This window comes from Sebastes umbrosus, chromosome 24 (genome assembly GCF_015220745.1).
Source record: "Sebastes umbrosus isolate fSebUmb1 chromosome 24, fSebUmb1.pri, whole genome shotgun sequence".
Classification (NCBI taxonomy): domain Eukaryota; kingdom Metazoa; phylum Chordata; class Actinopteri; order Perciformes; family Sebastidae; genus Sebastes; species Sebastes umbrosus.
Genome location: NC_051292.1, coordinates 16,391,432 through 16,410,452, shown reverse-complemented (window position 1 = coordinate 16,410,452; position 19,021 = coordinate 16,391,432). Strand labels below are relative to the sequence as shown.

Genomic DNA, 19,021 nt, shown 5'->3' with positions numbered 1-19,021 from the left:
TCCAAGTCTGTCTATGAATGGATAGAGGGGAGTGTCGGCGTTCCAGGGATATAGGACACCAGGTTGGTGGGACCTTCTGAGCACTACTGTATAGTCTACAGTTTTGTCTTTAAACCTCTGACTGATCTGGTGGTTTCTGAGCAGCTCCACTGCAGCAGTCAGTCTACCCGACCTATCAGACGATGCTTCTATATCCTGCTAGGATAAGTAAGTAGCTCCTTTTCTATATGATAATTGAGTCCATTGGAGTAAATACATGGTCACACAGAGAAACAAACAGCTTTAGACTATGAGCTCTCAAACTTCATGTAAAAGATGCAAATTATGAAATAAAAGGTGAATCATTTCTCTCCCAAAAGACATTCGTAAAATGGAAATGCATAACACTCAGCGCACTAGAGAGCACATTCTCCTCCGACACCTACACAAATATAGAGCCAGGGAGGCCTATTTCCATATCAACGCTAATCACACCAAACCATCAATGTGCAAATGACCACGGCAGATACTGTACTATGGACGCTTTCTCTTTTAACCCTGAGCTCTCTCCACTTTGAGTCCCGTGGTAACTGGGACACGTCGGGGGTTAACCTCTCAGTTAAACCTCCGTTTCCAACAAAGGCATTGTGTTCCAGCTGGTCTAACGCTGTTGTTTACCATCTAAGATGTATCGGTTATGAGTTGAAATATCAATATGCTAATGTTCCAATAATCCACCAATGACAGTATTGAGCTGTGTGTGTGTGTGTGTGTGTGTGTGTGTGTGTGTGTGTGTATACCAAGGTTATAATAGTTTTGAGCATTCAATTAGTTTTTCTTTTATTTTAGTTTTGTCGAGTGTGTCTGCCAGTTTTAGTTTAGTTTAAACTCAGTTTTAGTCTGAGTTTACCTCAGGCCAAGGGGACTTGGCATGGGTAACATATGTTTATATTACTAAGCAACTGTGAACTAAAAACAAAAATATGGTCCTCTCTCTAGGTTCATGGTGGAGAGGAGGTCGTGTTGCTCTGGCTCTATCGATCTGGACGTGGAGAGGAGGTCGTGTTGCTCTGGTTCTATCGATCTGGTGTGGAGAGGAGGTTGTTTTGCTAAGGCTCTATCTGGTTGGCGTGGAGAGGAGGTCGTGTTGCTCTGGCTCTACTGGTTTGGTGTGGAGAGGAGGTCGTGTTGCTCTGGCTCTACTGGTTTGGTGTGGAGAGGAGGTCGTGTTGCTCTGGCTCTATCAATCTGGTGTGGAGAGGAGGTTGTGTTGCTCTGGCTCCACTGGTTTGGCGTCGAGAGGAGGTCGACGATCTTTGTTACGTAACTTACGTACGTAACTTACGTAACAAAAGATACTAACAGCGGTCTCCAGGGTGAAAGTCCCGTGTTTGTGTGACATGTCCATCCACCCGGACCCCTAGTTGACAGCCCGGTGCGTCCCATACAGACGCTGAAGGGAGCCTCGTGCGTCGGTATCAGATGCCACTGACCAAGCGTTGGTATTTGATGAGTTGAAAGTGAGAACGGATCGGGTTGGAGAACTGCGCAGGAATGTTTAAATCTCTTGATTTAGGAATCAACCGGAGCCCTTTTTCACAACCAAACTAAGAAGTAAATCACGACCCCAGTTAAACCTGAGCTGTTAAATGGCATTTCATCCACTACAATAATAAAAGATTTTATTTAGTTTCAGTTTACGACAATATTTTTCACTGCTTAATTTGGTTTTAGTTTTAGGTTATGATAATAACCCTGGTGTAAACACACACACGCTGTAGTCGTGCCATGTATGGGGTATTTGTGTCTCTATGTATATGTGAGTATGCATGCATCATAAGAGTCATCCATTATCAGTAAAAGGAAGTGCTCATGACATTCCATAATGATGCATAATGCACCAAACACACACACACACACACACACATGCATGTGCGAACACTAATGCATAAAGCTCAATAAATCAATCAGTTGTGTGTTCTGCGGCTAAAAGCTGCTTTTTCCACAAATGCATTTTGTCTCAAAGTGCAGGAAAGCGTCGACATCCACACACATCGATATGTGACGGGATCCAGAGAGAAAGGCAAGAAAATGAACCAATGAACACTCACACTGTGAAAACACAGACTTATTGGATAATTGTAGAAAAATAGTATAACCCTGTAAATTGGCAAATTGTCATTTATGAATGAAGGTTTTACAAAAAAATAATTATAATAATGTGATATAATATTTTTTTGTATTCAATAGATGAACCTACTTGTTAAGCAATATACACATTTTAAAATGCCATTGAACTATCTGAACATGTCCGGTCACAGAGCCTAACACACGGCTGCTTTCCCCGACAGGAGCTCGGGAAACGTTTGGAGATACGTGGTTTTCACCTGAGCGTCGTTGTTTAGGGAGAAAAATTAGGAACAATATTTTCAATCAAAACAAAAATTATTAAATATATTATGCTTAAACAGTCTCTCTCTCTCTCTCTCACTCTGTTAAGTGAAAAAAATATTAATAAGTGACTTTCATTTTGCTCCAAATACTGTTAAACAGCTCCGTTAGCTGACTTTAATTAGTCCATTGACATTATTTTGATAATCATTTATAAAGCTGATAATGCTGAACGATTCACTGATTCCAGCTTCTCGGATCTGCTGCTATTCTTTTTTTCATGTTATTATAAGTTGTACGATTTTTGAGCCAGTCGGACAAGAACATGAAGATGTCTGCTGTTGTTATGCTGCCGTCTTGGCAAGGACTTACAAAAGAGATTTTGAACCTCGACGGGAAAATATCCTGGTAAAATAAAGGTTAAATAGAAAAATAAATAAAAAAAGAGATAATTAAAATAATCATTAATACAATCAGCCTTGGCTGAGATGTCACACTAACTGAATGAATAAAACCTAAAATTCTAATTTCATTCAATATTTGATGTGCCTCAGTAAAAGCGGTAAAAGTAGTAAAAAAATACTGCAGTATGAAATAAAAATGCATGTAAAAGTGTAAACTTCATCAGAAAATATATTCAGCGTGTCAAAAATAAAAGTGCTATTTAGTGGCTCCGTTCAGAGTGTTATGATTATATAAATTATGCAATTAGATGATTACTGATGCAATATTTTAATGTTATAGTTGATCAATGTAAAGCTGGTTTTAATGACTTTATATATGTGAGATTATTTAATCTGTAACAGTGACATATATTTTATTTGTTGATCTTAATCTGTGAAAAGCTGTCAGTTAAATGTAGCAGTGAGAAATATGATATTAATAATATTAATAATAGAATAGTAAGTGCAGTGCAGTAGAGGTATAGAGGAACATACAGTACGCACCTTAAAGGCTATGGGCAGGGTCTTGTTACACCTCCAGTGGGTGGGCAGCACAGAGCACAGGAAGTTCGGACTGTCTGTCTTCACCAGCTCGCCTGGATGATCTGAGATCACCTGGAAGAACATCACAACATTATTTACATTTGGTAAAGCTATTAAAACTCATTATTAATATTAAAATGTATTATTAAAACTGTTCAAGATATTCGGTCAGATGTCATCGTACCTCCACCATACCGCGGTCAGCCATGCGCAGTTTGCCCACCAGAGCTGCCCCCCCTCCGGCCTCCTGGGCGCCCAGAGGCAGGGCCTCGGCCATCTTCCCCCCCGAGGCCAGGGTGGTGGAGGGGGGGGTATAACGCCGACCCGGGGCTGGGTCTGAAAGACAATACGTGACGTTAGTCGAGTTAAAATTCCTTCTTTATGCTGCTCAGATGACCGATTAACTAAAAGAGACCGAAATCCACCTCACAGATCTGCAACCGGTTAACCCAAAGAGACCAAAATCCACCTCACAGATCTGCAACCGGTTAACTAAAAGAGACCAAAATCCACCTCACAGATCTGCAACTGGTTAACTAAAAGAGACCGAAATCCACCTCACAGATCTGCAACCGGTTAACCCAAAGCGACCAAAATCCACCTCACAGATCTGCAACCGGTTAACTAAAAGAGACCGAAATCCATCTCACAGATCTGCAACCGGTTAACCCAAAGAGACCAAAATCCACCTCACAGATCTGCAACCGGTTAACTAAAAGAGACCAAAATCCACCTCACAGATCTGCAACCGGTTAACTAAAAGAGACCGAAATCCACCTCACAGATCTGCAACCGGTTAACTAAAAGAGACCACCTCACAGATCTGCAACCGGTTAATTAAAAGAGACCAAAATCCACCTCACAGATCTGCAACCGGTTAACTAAAAGAGACCAAAATCCACCTCACAGATCATCATCATCATGATCATGATCCGGCTTCAGGAATTAATAACTCCTCTCAGCCTGTGCATTAACACCACAGGCTATAGCACATGCGCAGTGTAACTGATGAAGCGTTCATGAGGCGTCACCCTGCCTCTTTCCTTCTGCCTGCAGAGAGAGAGACAGAGAGAGAGTGGGGGGTGGAGGGAGGGGGGGGAATACCTGTAGATTCAGCGTTTTTTCACATTAAATTCGGTGAAATTACATTTGAGTTGGACCAAAGCACACTTGGTGATTGTTGGAAAAAGTAACGACGACGGTTTAGGTGAGTTTTATTTTGTTTCTGTCCAGTTTGAATGAAGTGTTTTACGATGCTGATCTCAACATAAGCAAAAATAAACGTGGATGATGGTGTAAGCTGCACGGAGAGGGGGGGGGGGGGGGGGGCAGGCAATCGGGCAGCTTGACGGAGGTCTGTGCTCTCCGAGTGCCATTCTAGTTAAACATGTAATATTTTCTGGTTGTCTTAGTCTTCTATAATTATACATTGAATATCTTTGGGTTTTGGACTGCTGGTCACTTTGGGCTTTCAAAGGGATATTTCTACTATTTTCTGACATTTAAAAAACAAAGGACTCAGTGATTAATCCAGAAAATGAAATAATGATTCACCCCTACGTACATATCTCTGTGAGGACTATGTGATGTATAAACTTGTGTTCATTTTATATGAAATCTTATTCCAAGAGAGCTGGAAGTCACAGGAATCACTTCAGAGTCCAAACTAAACATGATGGAAATCACTGTTAAAGAAAGACAACATACAAAATCAGACAGAAACACAAAGATCAGTGTTAATGTCACACAACAACCACACACACACTATCTAGATAGATAGATAGATAGATAGATAGATAGGTATAGATAGGTATATAGGTAGATAGATAGATAGATAGATAGATAGATAGATAGATAGATAGATAGATAGATAGATAGGTATAGATAGGTATATAGGTAGATAGATAGATAGATAGATAGATAGATAGATAGATAGATAGATAGATAGGTATAGATAGGTATATAGGTAGATAGATAGATAGATAGATAGATAGATAGATAGATAGATAGATAGATAGATAGATAGATAGGTATATAGGTAGATAGATAGATAGGTATATATGTAGATAGATAGATAGATAGATAGATAGATAGATAGATAGATAGATAGATAGGTAAAATAAAGATGGGATGTGCTAAATAAGCAGCTGGCTGTCTATGTGTCCGTCCGTCCGTCCGTCCGTCCGTCTGTCTGTCTGTCTGTTCGTTTGTCTGTCTGTCTGTCTGTTCGTTTGTCTGTCTGTCTGTCTGTTCGTTTGTCTGTCTGTCTGTCTGTTTGTTTGTCTGTCTGTCTGTCTGTCTGTTCGTTTGTCTGTCTGTCTGTCTGTCTGTCTGTCTGTCTGTCTGTCTGTCTGTCTGTCTGTCTGTCTGACTGTCTGTCTGCAGTGTCTGTGTGTCTGTCTTTCTGTCTGCAGTGTCTGTCTGCAGTGTCTGTCTGTGTCTGTCTGCAGTGTCTGTCTGTGTCTGTCTGCAGTGTCTGCAGTGTCTGTCTGCAGTGTCTGTCTGTATCTGTCTGCAGTGTCTGCAGTGTCTGTCTTTCTGTCTGTGGCTGTCTGCAGTGTCTGTCTGCAGTGTCTGTCTGTCTGTCTGTCTGTCTGCAGTGTCAGTGTCTCTGCTGGTTTGTCAGTCAGCCAACCCACAATTGAAGCCACATGCTGGGGGTTTGGAGTTTAGCTTACAGTTTGATTGAACCCTCCCACTGCTGCTACTACACTATACTATACACTGAGAGCTCACTATACTATACACCGAGAGCTCACTGTACTATACACCGAGAGCTCACTATACTATACACCGAGAGCTCACCGAGACCTCACTATACTATACACCGAGAGCTCACTATATTATACACCGAGAGCTCACCGAGACCTCACTATACTATACACCGAGAGCTCACTATACTATACACCGAGAGCTCACTATACTATACATCGAAAGCTCACTATACTATACACTGAGAGCTCACCCAGAGCTCACCAAGAGCTCACCAGAGCTCACCCAGAGCTCACAGAGACCTCACAGAGAGCTCACAGAGACCTCACAGAGAGCTCACAGAGACCTCACAGAAAGCTCACAGAGACCTCACCCAGAGCTCAACCAGAGCTCACCCAGAGCTCACAGAGAGCTCACCCAGGGCTCAACCAGAGCTCACCCAGAGCTCACAGAGAGCTCACCCAGAGCTCACCCAGAGCTCACCGAGAGCTCACCCAGAGCTCACCCAGAGCTCACCCAGAGCTCACGGAGAGCTCATAGAGAGCTCACAGAGAGCTCACCCAGAGAGCTCACCGAGAGCTTACTCAACCGCAGGCCAACGGTTTGAACACAGGAGTCACAAGACAAATTAAGAATTGTTTAAATTGACATGACAGTAAATAATCCTCTTCGGAGTTCAGCTCAGTGAATGGTGGAGATCTGGAGTCGACATATGGGTGTATTTGGGGTATGAGACATGATTGAATAGTCTGAATGTGACTATTTAAATAATACTAAAAGGTAGCAGTTTAAAGTTTGAATTTGTTACTGAAGAAGTGTAGATTGTGTTTACGGCCCGGGTCGGATCTGCAGGTATGTTGGAGCTTAACGTAGGAGCAGATTACCTGACAAGAAAACATATATTTCTATTCACTTGAACTCGTAATACATGGGGGACATCCTCATGAGCCCATCTCATTCATTTAGGGGAAAGAAGCAAAACAAGAATGACTTTTAGACTATATGGATATATCCAGGTAATTATATAGAAATATGATCTATTTTTAAACCCTCAGCAGAACATCTAATCATAATATGGTAATAATTAATGTTTGATTATGTAAATATGGATGAGCACTTTAATACTTAGTATGATATTAAACCTGTTATATTGTAGAAAAGATTTTTGTGAATAATATATATATTTTTTTATAATGCGTCACACTGCACTTCAAGTAGGTTTCATCAGTAATAAGTGAGTGTGTTCAAATGGTTTATGTACATCAATGGGGGAAGTTACATTAAGACTGAAGCAGAGAAGAAGGGTTCTAAAATACAGTCTAACCACCTTATATTATTATTATTATTATTACTATTATAAAATATATTCTAACCTCCTTATATTATTATTATTATTATTATTATTATTATTATTATCATTATTATTATTATTATTATAAAATACATTATAACCGCCTTATATTATTATTATTATTATTATTATATATTAATAAAAATACATTCTAACCTCTCTATATTATTATTATTATATGTTAATATAGAATGCATTCTAACCTCCTTATATTATTATTAATATATATTAATAAAAAATACATTCTAACCTCCTTACATTATTAATATATTATTATTATTATATAGTAATATAAAATACATTCTAACTTCCTTATATTATTATTATTATTATATATTATTATAAAATACATTCTAACCTCCTTATATTATTAATATATTATTATTGTTATTATTATTATATATTAATATAAAATACATGCTAACCTCCTTATATTATTAATATATTATTATTATTATTATTATATATTAATATAAAATACATTCTAACCTCCTTATATTATTATTATTATTATTATATATTAATATAAAATACATTCTAACCTCCTTATATTATTATTAATATATATTATTAAAAAATACATTCTAACCTCCCATCAGGCTGAAATTACAGGTTTTCTCATTCGCTTTGGCTCAAGTCTCAAATGAGAATTTTTTTTTCAAAACAATAAACACAAATCTCTGAACAATCAGTTTGTTGTTCATAACAGATTTGAATTTTTCATTCATTCAAGCAAATTGAAAAAAAAAAAAAACACGTGCACACGTCTGCTGATCAGAAGTGATGAGTTGATTCTCATCGATTGTCATCGTTTGAGCCGCCACATGAAAAATGATCCATTCAGTTATCAAAGTCTGTCAGACATACATGTATATTCCATAAATATAAATATCTATGACAATGTACTACTGAAGAGGTTTTTACTGAACTACAGCAGCTTCTTTCATTGCTGTGTTGTTTTACTGGTATGATGTCATTGTGTGTCAAATATTCTGTTCACTGTGTATGACTTTACATGAAATATCAAATGAGAAACTTGTGTTTATAATATGTGTAACACAATGCTACACAATACATTTACATTACAACATGTCCTGTTTCTGTGTAGCCTAACGTTTTGACTATTCCCAGTAAACTTTGACCTGCTGCTCTAAAAAGCAACAACCTTCAGCTACTGTACAGACCAAACTGACATGCTGCTATAGTACAGCAAGCAGTCAGTTGCAAGAAACAAGTAGAACAAAACAGAGATTTGCATATAAGAAACATTTCCTGGGTGATTAAACATGTTGACCAGTACTGCTCACACCATGACAAAACCGCTTTTCATTGTGGTGCCATTTGACTGACACAACAACTGGTTTAGAAGCATGGATGAAGTGTGAGTTACCACCTTTTACAGACATGCTGCAGAGTTGTGATGTCCACTTACAGTTTAGAGAAAGTGAAGAGTGTTTGTTAGTTAGAGAAACTGTAACAGTTTTTAAAAAGAAACCTCAATCTGAACTTAACAAGCAGAGGACTCCGAATCCAATGCATAATAACGAAGAGGGAATTGAGGAATGATTTAGTGTTTGTAAAGACACTCACTCATATTCTAAAGCATCAGAGAAACATCGCAGAGGAATGACTCGTACCGTATTTTGCGTCCCACAGAAACACCATTTGTGCGCCACAGTGCGTCCTCAGACTCACAACTGGACTAGGGAGCTCCCGGTGCCGTCCTGATCACTTGTTCTCTGTATTTAGTTTTACAGCTTGTCACAGTTGTCTTGTTCTCTGACCAGTTCCGGTGCGTTATCCCGTCCAGACCCGCCGGAGTCTTGTTGTGCGTAAAAGCCCGCGGTAACGAAACGACGTCCAGAGCAGATTTCCAACACTTGGATGCAGAATAAAAGTCAGTGTGAGACTTGTGAAGGATTTTTTTGGGAAAAGTCTTCAAAGCTCCTTCTGTCTCCTCGGAGCTGAGATGAAGCGTCCACACATGGTTGGCATCACATGTGTAAGGAAACATGAAGGAAACATGAAGGAAAGGGGAATCTGAACTAATCTGACTTCAGGTCTGGTTTCCTCCTTATTTTAATAATATACTGATGTCTCTCTCTCTCTCTCTCTCTGAATGGACATCCCGGCTGACAGCGCCAGACTTTTACCGGCAGACCTCTGGATTTGCATCTCGTCTGTGCGCGGAGCAGCTCTCAGCCAATGGAGAGGCTCGCCGCTGGTTGTTACAAGAAGGGGATTGACCAATAAGAGTTATGTCCGTCAAGGAGGAGGCGGGGTTTAGGTGGAAACGAGAGGAGGCGGGGTTTAGCTGCACTTCCTCTTTTCTTCCTCTTCTTCCTCACAAACCGACTCTTTGAATTAACTATGTGGTCAAATGTGAATATGTGGGGACGCATTAACACTGGACATTAAAAGCAATAAAAGCAGAACTTGTTTGTGTTTCTCCAAATTAAAATAATAAAGTAAAGAAATCCTCTGTTCTTCTCATGTTTATATTATATTTATATTATATATATAATGTATATACATATTTAAATCTCCAACGCTGTCCAGTATTTGTGTCCAGACTCAGGAATAAGACTGTCATGGTGACTGGTTAACAATATCTACTACAAAGCAAGTGCATCCAAAGCAGGCTGTCAGGACCGGATATAGACGATAGGGGGCAGTAGGTGATCTAAGTCTAGTCTCACTGAGAGCCACATCAATTATACACCAACTAAACTCCATTTAAAAAGCATTAGTTCAAGGTGTATGACACGGTTTTAGGATTAAATCTTTGTATCAGAAATGTTATTCTATAATTGCATTCATATTTTGTCTCATCTGTCTCATATTGTTTGTTGGTAACTTGTTGTTATTGCTTCTTATCTCAGCCAGGATTAATAAGAGATATTTGATCTCAACTAAATAACAGTTAAGAAAAATAGAACATGGTGGCGGATGAATCCTGACAAAATAAACAATCAATATCACAGCATTACTGATATATGATATTAATGTAGTTATTCAAAACCACGCAATCAAAAAGTTTGTTTTCAGTGTGACGTTGATTGAAATGATGATTTAGTGGAGGAATATCTTAAAAAATTAAATATTTCCAAATAGACAATAAAAACATAATCGATAAACTAAGGTGGACTCAGCTTATTCTAATTTTTGCCATGACACAATTAGATGGAGAAATATAAGCGTTGATATCAAATAGTGAAAATGAATTGGAAGAAATACAATAAAATAGAAAACAAATCCTAAACCATGTTGTACTACTTGTGTAGTTTTTCTGAAATCCCCCAAAATATTTAATTGTCACATTTAAAGGAGGTTTGTTCTTATTTCATCTCCAAGAAAATGCAGCTTCCAGGAGCTGTGTACGGCTGTAAACGGCTGACTGATAATGAAGTGTGCATGTGTTTCAGCTGGGCAGCATTTCAGTCAACACAGCATCCCAGAATGCATCCTGTTATAACTCAGCTTCAATTACATTGAATCCATTTAATTATTCCTAGATCTAAATATACAATTTAAACCATTTTTTTTACCACCTCAGCACTGGTGTTATTTATGTGCCGTAGATTGAATCAAAAGATTACAGTGATGGGTATTCACAAGACAATAAAACACCCGCTACCTGCTTTATGACTTACATTGATCTCATTGAAAAAGCAATCATTTATGGAAGCAAAGAAAGGCCATAATGATTTTCATTTTATAAGCAACCTAATTGTGAAATTAAATGACTACTAAATATGTTAAATGCTTTGAAATCCCTCTATCTGAATTTATATGAATTCTTCTCTTTTAGATACATTTTTTCCTGCTTCACAAATTCAGAAAATAAATTCAGGTGTGTGGTTTGAATTGTTCATTTTAACTTTTTTATTCAGTCACATGACTGACAGAACAAAGCCTGATTGGATAGACTGAATCCAACTCATATATATATAATTAGATATACAAGTATGTTGTATATAGTTGACAAAACAAGCTCAACTTATTGTTGACCATATCAAATATTGCACGGTCGTTATAAGCAGATGTAGTTTGGTCAGTTGTCATTTTATGAATTTTAGACACTTGAAATTTCTCTAAGAATTTTCAAGTTCTTAGAGAAAGAACTAAGAACTTCCAATTGTAAAACATTTTTTTGTAATACATTTTTTTACAATTGGAAATGTGTAAGAAAATGTTGTTTTTGAAATTCCACAACTTAAAATGATGCGTAAATTTAAACGAGGAAAAGTCAGTGCAGGTTTTCAAAGTAAAATATCGAAGAGCTTTCAATTCAGTGGTATTTCATTTCAACTAGCTGTCAAAGTCAACATGATAATAACGCACATTTGTGTTAACGCCACTAATTTCTTTAATGCATCTTGCGATTTTTAGGTTGTAGCAGCTCAGTTTTAAAGCTAGAATGAAGATACTGGTATCATAGGAAACTAGAAAACCTGATGAATCCATCAATACCAACCATTAAATAATGCTCCAAACTTACGCTAAATTCTGGTGAGTCTCCCCTTTACAGACATGCCCACTTTATGATAATCACATGCAGTTTGGGGCAAGTCATAGTCAAGTCAGCACACTGACACACTGACAGCTGTTGTTGCCTGTTGGGCTGCAGTTTGCCATGTTATGATTGGAGCATATTGTTTTATGCTAAATGCAGTACCTGTGAGGGTTTCTGGATCAATATCTGTCATTGTTTTGTGTAAATATATACAGACATTTGCATGAAACAAACATATTTGTCCACTCCCATGTTGATAAGAGTATTAAATATTTGACAAATCTCCCTTTAAGGTACATTTTGAACAGATAAAAAATGTGTGATTCATTTGCAATTAATCGTGATAAACTATGGACCATCATGTGATTAATCGTGATTAAATATTGTAATTGATTGACAGCCCTAATTTCAACATCAAGTATTCAGTAGTGATTAAATCATTATGGCCTCTCTTTTTCCTCCAGATACCATCTAGTGTAGTCTGGTGTTTAGTGGTGTCTATGAGGCGAATAATATCAGATATGGCAACTTTACCAAAGCTTAACATGTAATACTTATTTTGAATTTATAAAAAATAACATTTGTAGGTAGGGTTAGGGATTAGGGGTTAGGGTTAGGGTTAGTTAGTTAGTGTCAGTGTTTGAGGGAAATAATATAAGATATGGCAACTTTACCAAAGCTTAACATGTAATAGTCATTTTGAATCTCTAAAAAATAACATTTGTATGTACACATTAAAGGTAGTTTTTTGGTTCCCACTTCCCAGTACCACCAAACTTTACAATCTTTTGTTGGTTAAGGGTCAAGGATACATCATCCTGTGCAGCTGCCTGTTTCAGTGAGTCAGTCGATTCAATTTGAGTTAAGTCAACGTGCTGTCGGATGAGTTTTAGGAAAATGCCAGTCTGCCTCTGCGTCCGTCCCTCTGTAGCCAAAGGGGGGATGATAAAAAATGTAAAACGCCTCCACTCTCGTCTCAGCCTGAGATGTGACGTGATTTGCCCTCGGAAATATCTATTTTTCGCTCCCTTATCGAGGACTTATTTGTCCTTTTTTACTTGTTATCTGAAGATCAGCTGTGGAGGAATTCATACGCCTCAAAATTCACTGATTGTAACAGATTGTTAAATTGCATAAAAAGCTGGATACGAGATGACCAATGAAACCATACTAATAATTAACAATTTCTTATATTCTGGACAAGCACAAGCTAAAGCGCTTCTGTCAACCTGCAATTTCATCAAAGTTAGTGTCATTAAATCTGACACTGGACATTCATTCCTCATAGAACCACACTTATTAATAATTCAGGCACTGAATGATGCTTTGAAACTATATATCTGTGAGGCCTTATGCCACGTACACAGACCGATTCTATAGAAACAAAGTGAGTTTATATTATCATAGCAATTCATATAGTCATGTATCATCATACATGTACTGTATATATGATTATTATATTTATATACATATATATTTAACATCGTATATGTATATCCTGTTGGATATTTGTGACACCGTTTGGAAAATGTTGGTTTAAGATGCTGCGTGTTGCCACAAAATGTCTGAAATTTTAATATTCAATTGGAAATGTGTAATAATTTATTTCAGAACTAAATTAATACTTCTGTCTCCTAAAATAAAATTGGATTGGATCTAGTCAGTTTTTGCCATACAGCCCTTCAAGACTTGAAGATTGAAGTCAAACTATTAGTGTAAGGGGGAAATAATCGAATGAAGATATGTTTAAATATAATAAATAATGTTTAAGTGAGAGAGAAAGAGAGAAAAAAAGGAGAGACAGAGGGAGAGGAGTTGGATTTCGCTCAGCCAGCGTTTCTCACTGACCGACTGACTCGTAATGAGAGCTGGTCAGTATCGTCTGATCCATAATCAATACCCAGTCACAATCGCCTATCAAAGTTATTGATACCAGCATTGTTCCGTATTATCAGCCACAGTATAAATACGTTGTATTCTGTGGATCAATCAAATAAATACCAGACTCCAGAAACATTTCCACATAAAAGCAACATGTAGATTTAAAGGTCCCATATCGTGCTCATTTTCAGGTTCATACTTGTATTTTGTGTTTCTACTAGAACATGTTTACATGCTGTAATGTTAAAAAAACAACTTTATTTTCCTCATAATGTCGGCCTGAATATGCCTGTATTTACCCTCTGTCTGAGACGCTCCGTTTTAGCACATTTCGACGAAATTGCAACAGAATTGCGTTGCGAGGCAACACCTTGGGTCCATGTGTACTTCCTGTCAGCTGATGACATTCACATACACTGCAACCAGGAATAAACTGGGACACATTTAGAATCTTTTGATCTGTGTAAAGGGTCTAAATATTGTATATTTGTGACATAAAAAATGGACAGAAATCCTGACAGCTTGTTTCAAATGCAGAGTTTCTGAATACGGGCTGTGTGTATTTCCCTGTGGATTGATACAGTGTTTTGATACTTTCACAGTATTTATATAGGATTTAAGACTGCTTTATAATAAAAACGTGAAAATCTCACTTTTTTATAATATGGGACCTTTAAGGTTACACAAATGCAGACCGTTTTTTCTTATTCTTGTATATATCATTATATATTATATATTATCATTATCAATATATCATTCTGCTGTCATTTATTGGTGATCCATAAAGGGCTAAATGCTTCGGCAGAGGCTTTCCTACTAGGAACATCATATTAGAGGGATGCCAGAGTGTTACTATATGCATAATTTTAAAGACAGTCAATTCAGTCAAAGTTGTTTTAAGGATTTCTCGACTTAACACTACTTCCAGTAGGTGAATAAAAAGCCTACTGTCTACTGGCCTGCATGAAAGCCCACCCTCCACAACGATCTCACCATTCCTGCTACACAACAGTCACACCATTCCTGCTACACAACGGTCACACCATTCCTGCTGACAACGGTCACACCATTCCTGCTACACAATGGTCACACCACTCCTGCTGACAACGGTCACACAATTCCTGCTACACAACAGTCACACCATTCCTGCTACTCAACATTCTACACAACGGTCACACCATTCCTGCTACACAACAGTCACACCATTCCTGTTACACAACAGTCACACCATTCCTGCTACACAACAGTCTACACAACGGTCACACCATTCCTGATACACAACGGTCACACCATTCCTGCTACACAACAGTCACACCATTCCTGATACACAATGGTCTACGCAACGGTCACACCACTCCTTCTACACAACGGTCACACCATTCCTGATACACAATGGTCACACCATTCCTGCTACACAACGGTCACACCATTCCTGATCCTCAACGGTCACACCATTCCTGATACTCAACGGTCACACCATTCCTGCTACACAACGGTCACACCATTCCAGCATTGGCACTGAATGGGATGACAACCCAGTTGCCATAAAAAATGTTGGCATTGGACGTTTCTGCAAACCCCAGATACGTTGAATGTCAACGTTTCTGAACCAAAAATATCTTTCATAAATACGTTTCATATCAGCCTCGTATCCTTGCAGAAATGCACAATACCACGTGGTTAATGTTGTCAAATGATTGGTTAGTCTTAGGCAACAAAACTACTTCGTTATGGTTAAAAAAAAAAATCGTGGTTTGTGTTCAAATAAAAACGTATCAACATAAAGGACGAACAGCAGTCTCCTGGATGAAAGCCTTGTGATTGTTGGACCCATCCACCTCCCCTCCTGCCCGCCCCGTGTGTTTCTTTCTGCTCTTTAATGCAAAAACGTCGCCATTCAACGTATCCCTGGTTTGCAGAAACGTCCAATGCCAACATTTCTTCCTGGCGACTCTGCTAGGGATGAGTAAATGTCCATATGATTCATAGGGATACTGGGTTGTAAAGGAGAAATAGAACCTGAAGAACCCAGTAGAATACCAGAACACCCTAATGACCTCTAAAACATCTCAACTAACTACTTGAATAACACCTAATACTCCCCAAAAACTCCTAGAACCCATCCAGGACTCCTGGAGTCCCTCAAGGAATTACAATATCACCTTGGAACAGTCTTAGAAATCCAAGGAACTGAATTTGAGAACTACAAAGGAATAGTACAGAGATGAAAGAGGACGAGAAAAGTCCTTACGTTAGCAGCGCAGTCAGTTTACCCTGTAGCAAGGCACCAAGTCCCCAACCACATCAGTTGAAGCGCTTAGACTCTAAGTGCTTAGAAAGTACCACCTATATACCGACAAACTCAGGATCATGCAAAACATCCCAAGAAAAGAAATGCTTTGAGAATTACAGTGTGACACGCTTCTCAGAACAACGCAGTCACAGAAAACTAATATGGATTATTGGATAATTGTACCACACATTATAGGGAATATTTCTACACCACAACATGGAATAAATAACAAAAACATTGATTAATATTGAGTTCAGCATAATAAAAACAGAAAAGTGGTGATGATGATGACTATGAGGTGTCAAGAAGAATTAGCTTTACCAAAGAGTCCGTTGCCTGTCCGGCCCTTCCTCATCAGGTACATGGCCCAGGACAGGGGGCCGGAGCTGGAGAATGCCCCAGGGTTCATGCTTCAATCCTGGGTGCAGCAGCAGCAACAGCTGGGGCCAAATGTCCAACACCCAGAGGGAAGACAAAGAAGGTAAAAACTAATAAGACAGAGAGGAGAGATGGGAAGAAATATAAAAGGTAAACGAGAAGGAAGGACTGAAGTAAGGTTGTTTTCTTTTTAACTTTTTGTAAGTCCAAAGTCCAAAATTTAAAGTCAACAAGAAGACTTAAAGGAGAGTCAGAAAAGTCATTCGACGAAGAAGAGCTCCAGCCTCTCCTCACCTTCAAGAACGGCTTTTATAGCATCACCTCACCCCCTTCCCCCTCCTCCCATCTCACCCTACATATTAGTAAAAAACAGAATGAAGTGAGGGAGAGAGGAGGAGGAGGTGGTGGAGAAGGAGGATAGGAGGCAGTCAAGCTGAATTCATTCCCTCCTTCTCTAAAGCGTAGCCACGGGGGACACAACTCCATTTTGCCCCCAGGCTCTTTAAAGCTGCTAATTTCATTTAGCTACTCAAATGATTTTCTCCCCTTTTTCTCCCTCACTCCTTCCCTCCCTCTCACCCTCCCTTTTTCTTGCTATTTGGAAGTTCTGGTTGAAAATTGAGGTCACACAATTGAGTGATATGAGTTTGTTTGACTCAAGTACTGAACCTGCCGACTGCTGATTTGTTGGCAGATTTGTCCATTCAGCATCTTTTTGGATGCAAGTTATAACATTGAAATGGTATATTGTACATGACAAGCTAGCCGTCACGGTTACCGTGACCTCCGTTAAGAACACTAGCTAACACGTCTTGTAGAGGTAAATAGAGGTTGCTTTTGTTTGGTTGCTTAGCCTCTGAATAGCTAGTTAGCTAGAAAAGCGAAAAAATCCTTACGCTACTGTACCTGTCTCAAAGGTTCTACTGTATATTCAGGAATCAGAGCATTAATCTACAACATGGAACGCATCAGGAAAGGAAGGAAAAACAGAACAATGAAAAAATAAGTTAAGAGGAGAGTGTTTTAGAGTAGAGGATAATATAGATGGAGACCTGGTAGTGCTAGTATATTGTGGTTCCTCGTTAGCCACCTCCAACTTCATTATGTTGTTGGTTACAGCTCTCTACAAGTTGACTACGAAAATATCTTTTCTACAGCAGAAAATTAGATATGTCATATGAAGAAATTCACTTAATAACTTTATTGCCCTTGTTAATGTTGCTAGTTCCTATTGAATTGCATTTTTATGACAGGTACGGTTCTGTCCAGTGCACTGTCAGACATTTTTGAGAGTATTTGAATCCTGAGTGTGAAATGTCCTCATGTCCATTGCACTTTGTTATGCAATGTGTTGCATTTTCAGTACAGTTCTGCATGTCTCAGTGATGAAGTACGACGATGATGATGATTTGTCTGAAGCCTCAGTTTAGATATAGACCTATATATAAATTATATAGACCTTTTTCAATGCAGACATTTTGACTGGTCATACCGGAAAGAGCTCTGGAGACCTAGATGGAATAGGTTAGTTTAATGGTGTCCAGGCAATAATCAATGACCACAGGTAGGTTAGTCTAATGAGGTCCAGGCCATACTCAATGACCACAGGTAGGTTAGTTTAATGGTGTCCAGGCCAACCTCAATGACCACAGGTTTGTTTGTTTAATGGCGTCCAGGCCATACTCAATGACCACAGGTTTGTTTGTTTAATGGCGTCCAGGCCATACTCAATGACCACAGGTAGGTTAGTTTAGCCGTGTCCAGGCCAGCCGGAGACCTGTGCATTTTGGTTTTGCTATAGCTTTGGTTATGTTCCAGGTTTTATTTGCTAAATTTCACTTGATGACTTTCTCTTCAACTCAGTTAATACTTAGGACTTACTGTTTTAGTATCTTCCGAAAAAATGATCGATAATGGAAGAAAACAAAATGTAAATTAGGCTGCCTGTTTTTTTCATGATGCTGTGATGGACTATAGGGACAGAAGATGCATTTTGTTTCTACAATTAACTAGCGACTACTCGGGCAGGATCCATACATTATATCATTCATACCTTACATCCCTAACCCTAACCCTGTTAACTGTAAAACTAAAGTTGAATTGGGTCTCCCTCACAGATCCAGTGCTCTCTGTTGGTTAAAGCTAAATGGAGATGTACTACCAAACCTCAAGCTGACCACTAGGACACACACACATTGGTGGACAGTGAACTTCCCACAGTGACTCTCCCAGAGGCCCTTTGGCTGGTGACATCACCACAAAACACCCTGTGTGTGTGTTTGTGTGTGTGTGTGTGTGTGTTTCAGTGAAAGACAGTGAGTGTGTTTGCTGACACTGACTCTGTGAGCAACAGCTCCCTGTAACCCTCAATGCCAACCTCAGACCAACAGTGTGTGTGTGTCACTGGGTTATGTTGAGCCACAGTGGTCGTCTGAGGTGTGTGTGTGTGTGTTCATCGTGAGTTAAAACCAGTTAAACCCACGGACACTGAGCTTCTCTTGTCTGTGTAGACTGATGGTAATCAAACCATGGTC

At 38.8% G+C, this 19,021-nt stretch overlaps 1 protein-coding gene across 3 annotated transcripts in view; it reads right to left on the bottom strand.

Annotated features, from left to right (window-relative positions):
* runx1 (RUNX family transcription factor 1) overlaps positions 1-19,021 on the bottom strand; it is a 74,906-nt gene that overhangs the window by 17,504 nt on the left and 38,381 nt on the right. For 2 of the 3 annotated variants that reach the window (XM_037762549.1, XM_037762547.1), the window contains exons 3-4: positions 3,541-3,692; positions 3,318-3,428 (exon numbers count right to left, since the gene is read on the bottom strand). In XM_037762549.1, the coding sequence (XP_037618477.1) occupies positions 3,318-3,428; positions 3,541-3,692 (263 nt within the window). Of the gene's footprint in view, positions 1-3,317; positions 3,429-3,540; positions 3,693-9,056; positions 9,549-19,021 lie in introns of those variants that run through there. The other variant, XM_037762548.1, reaches the window with a different exon arrangement.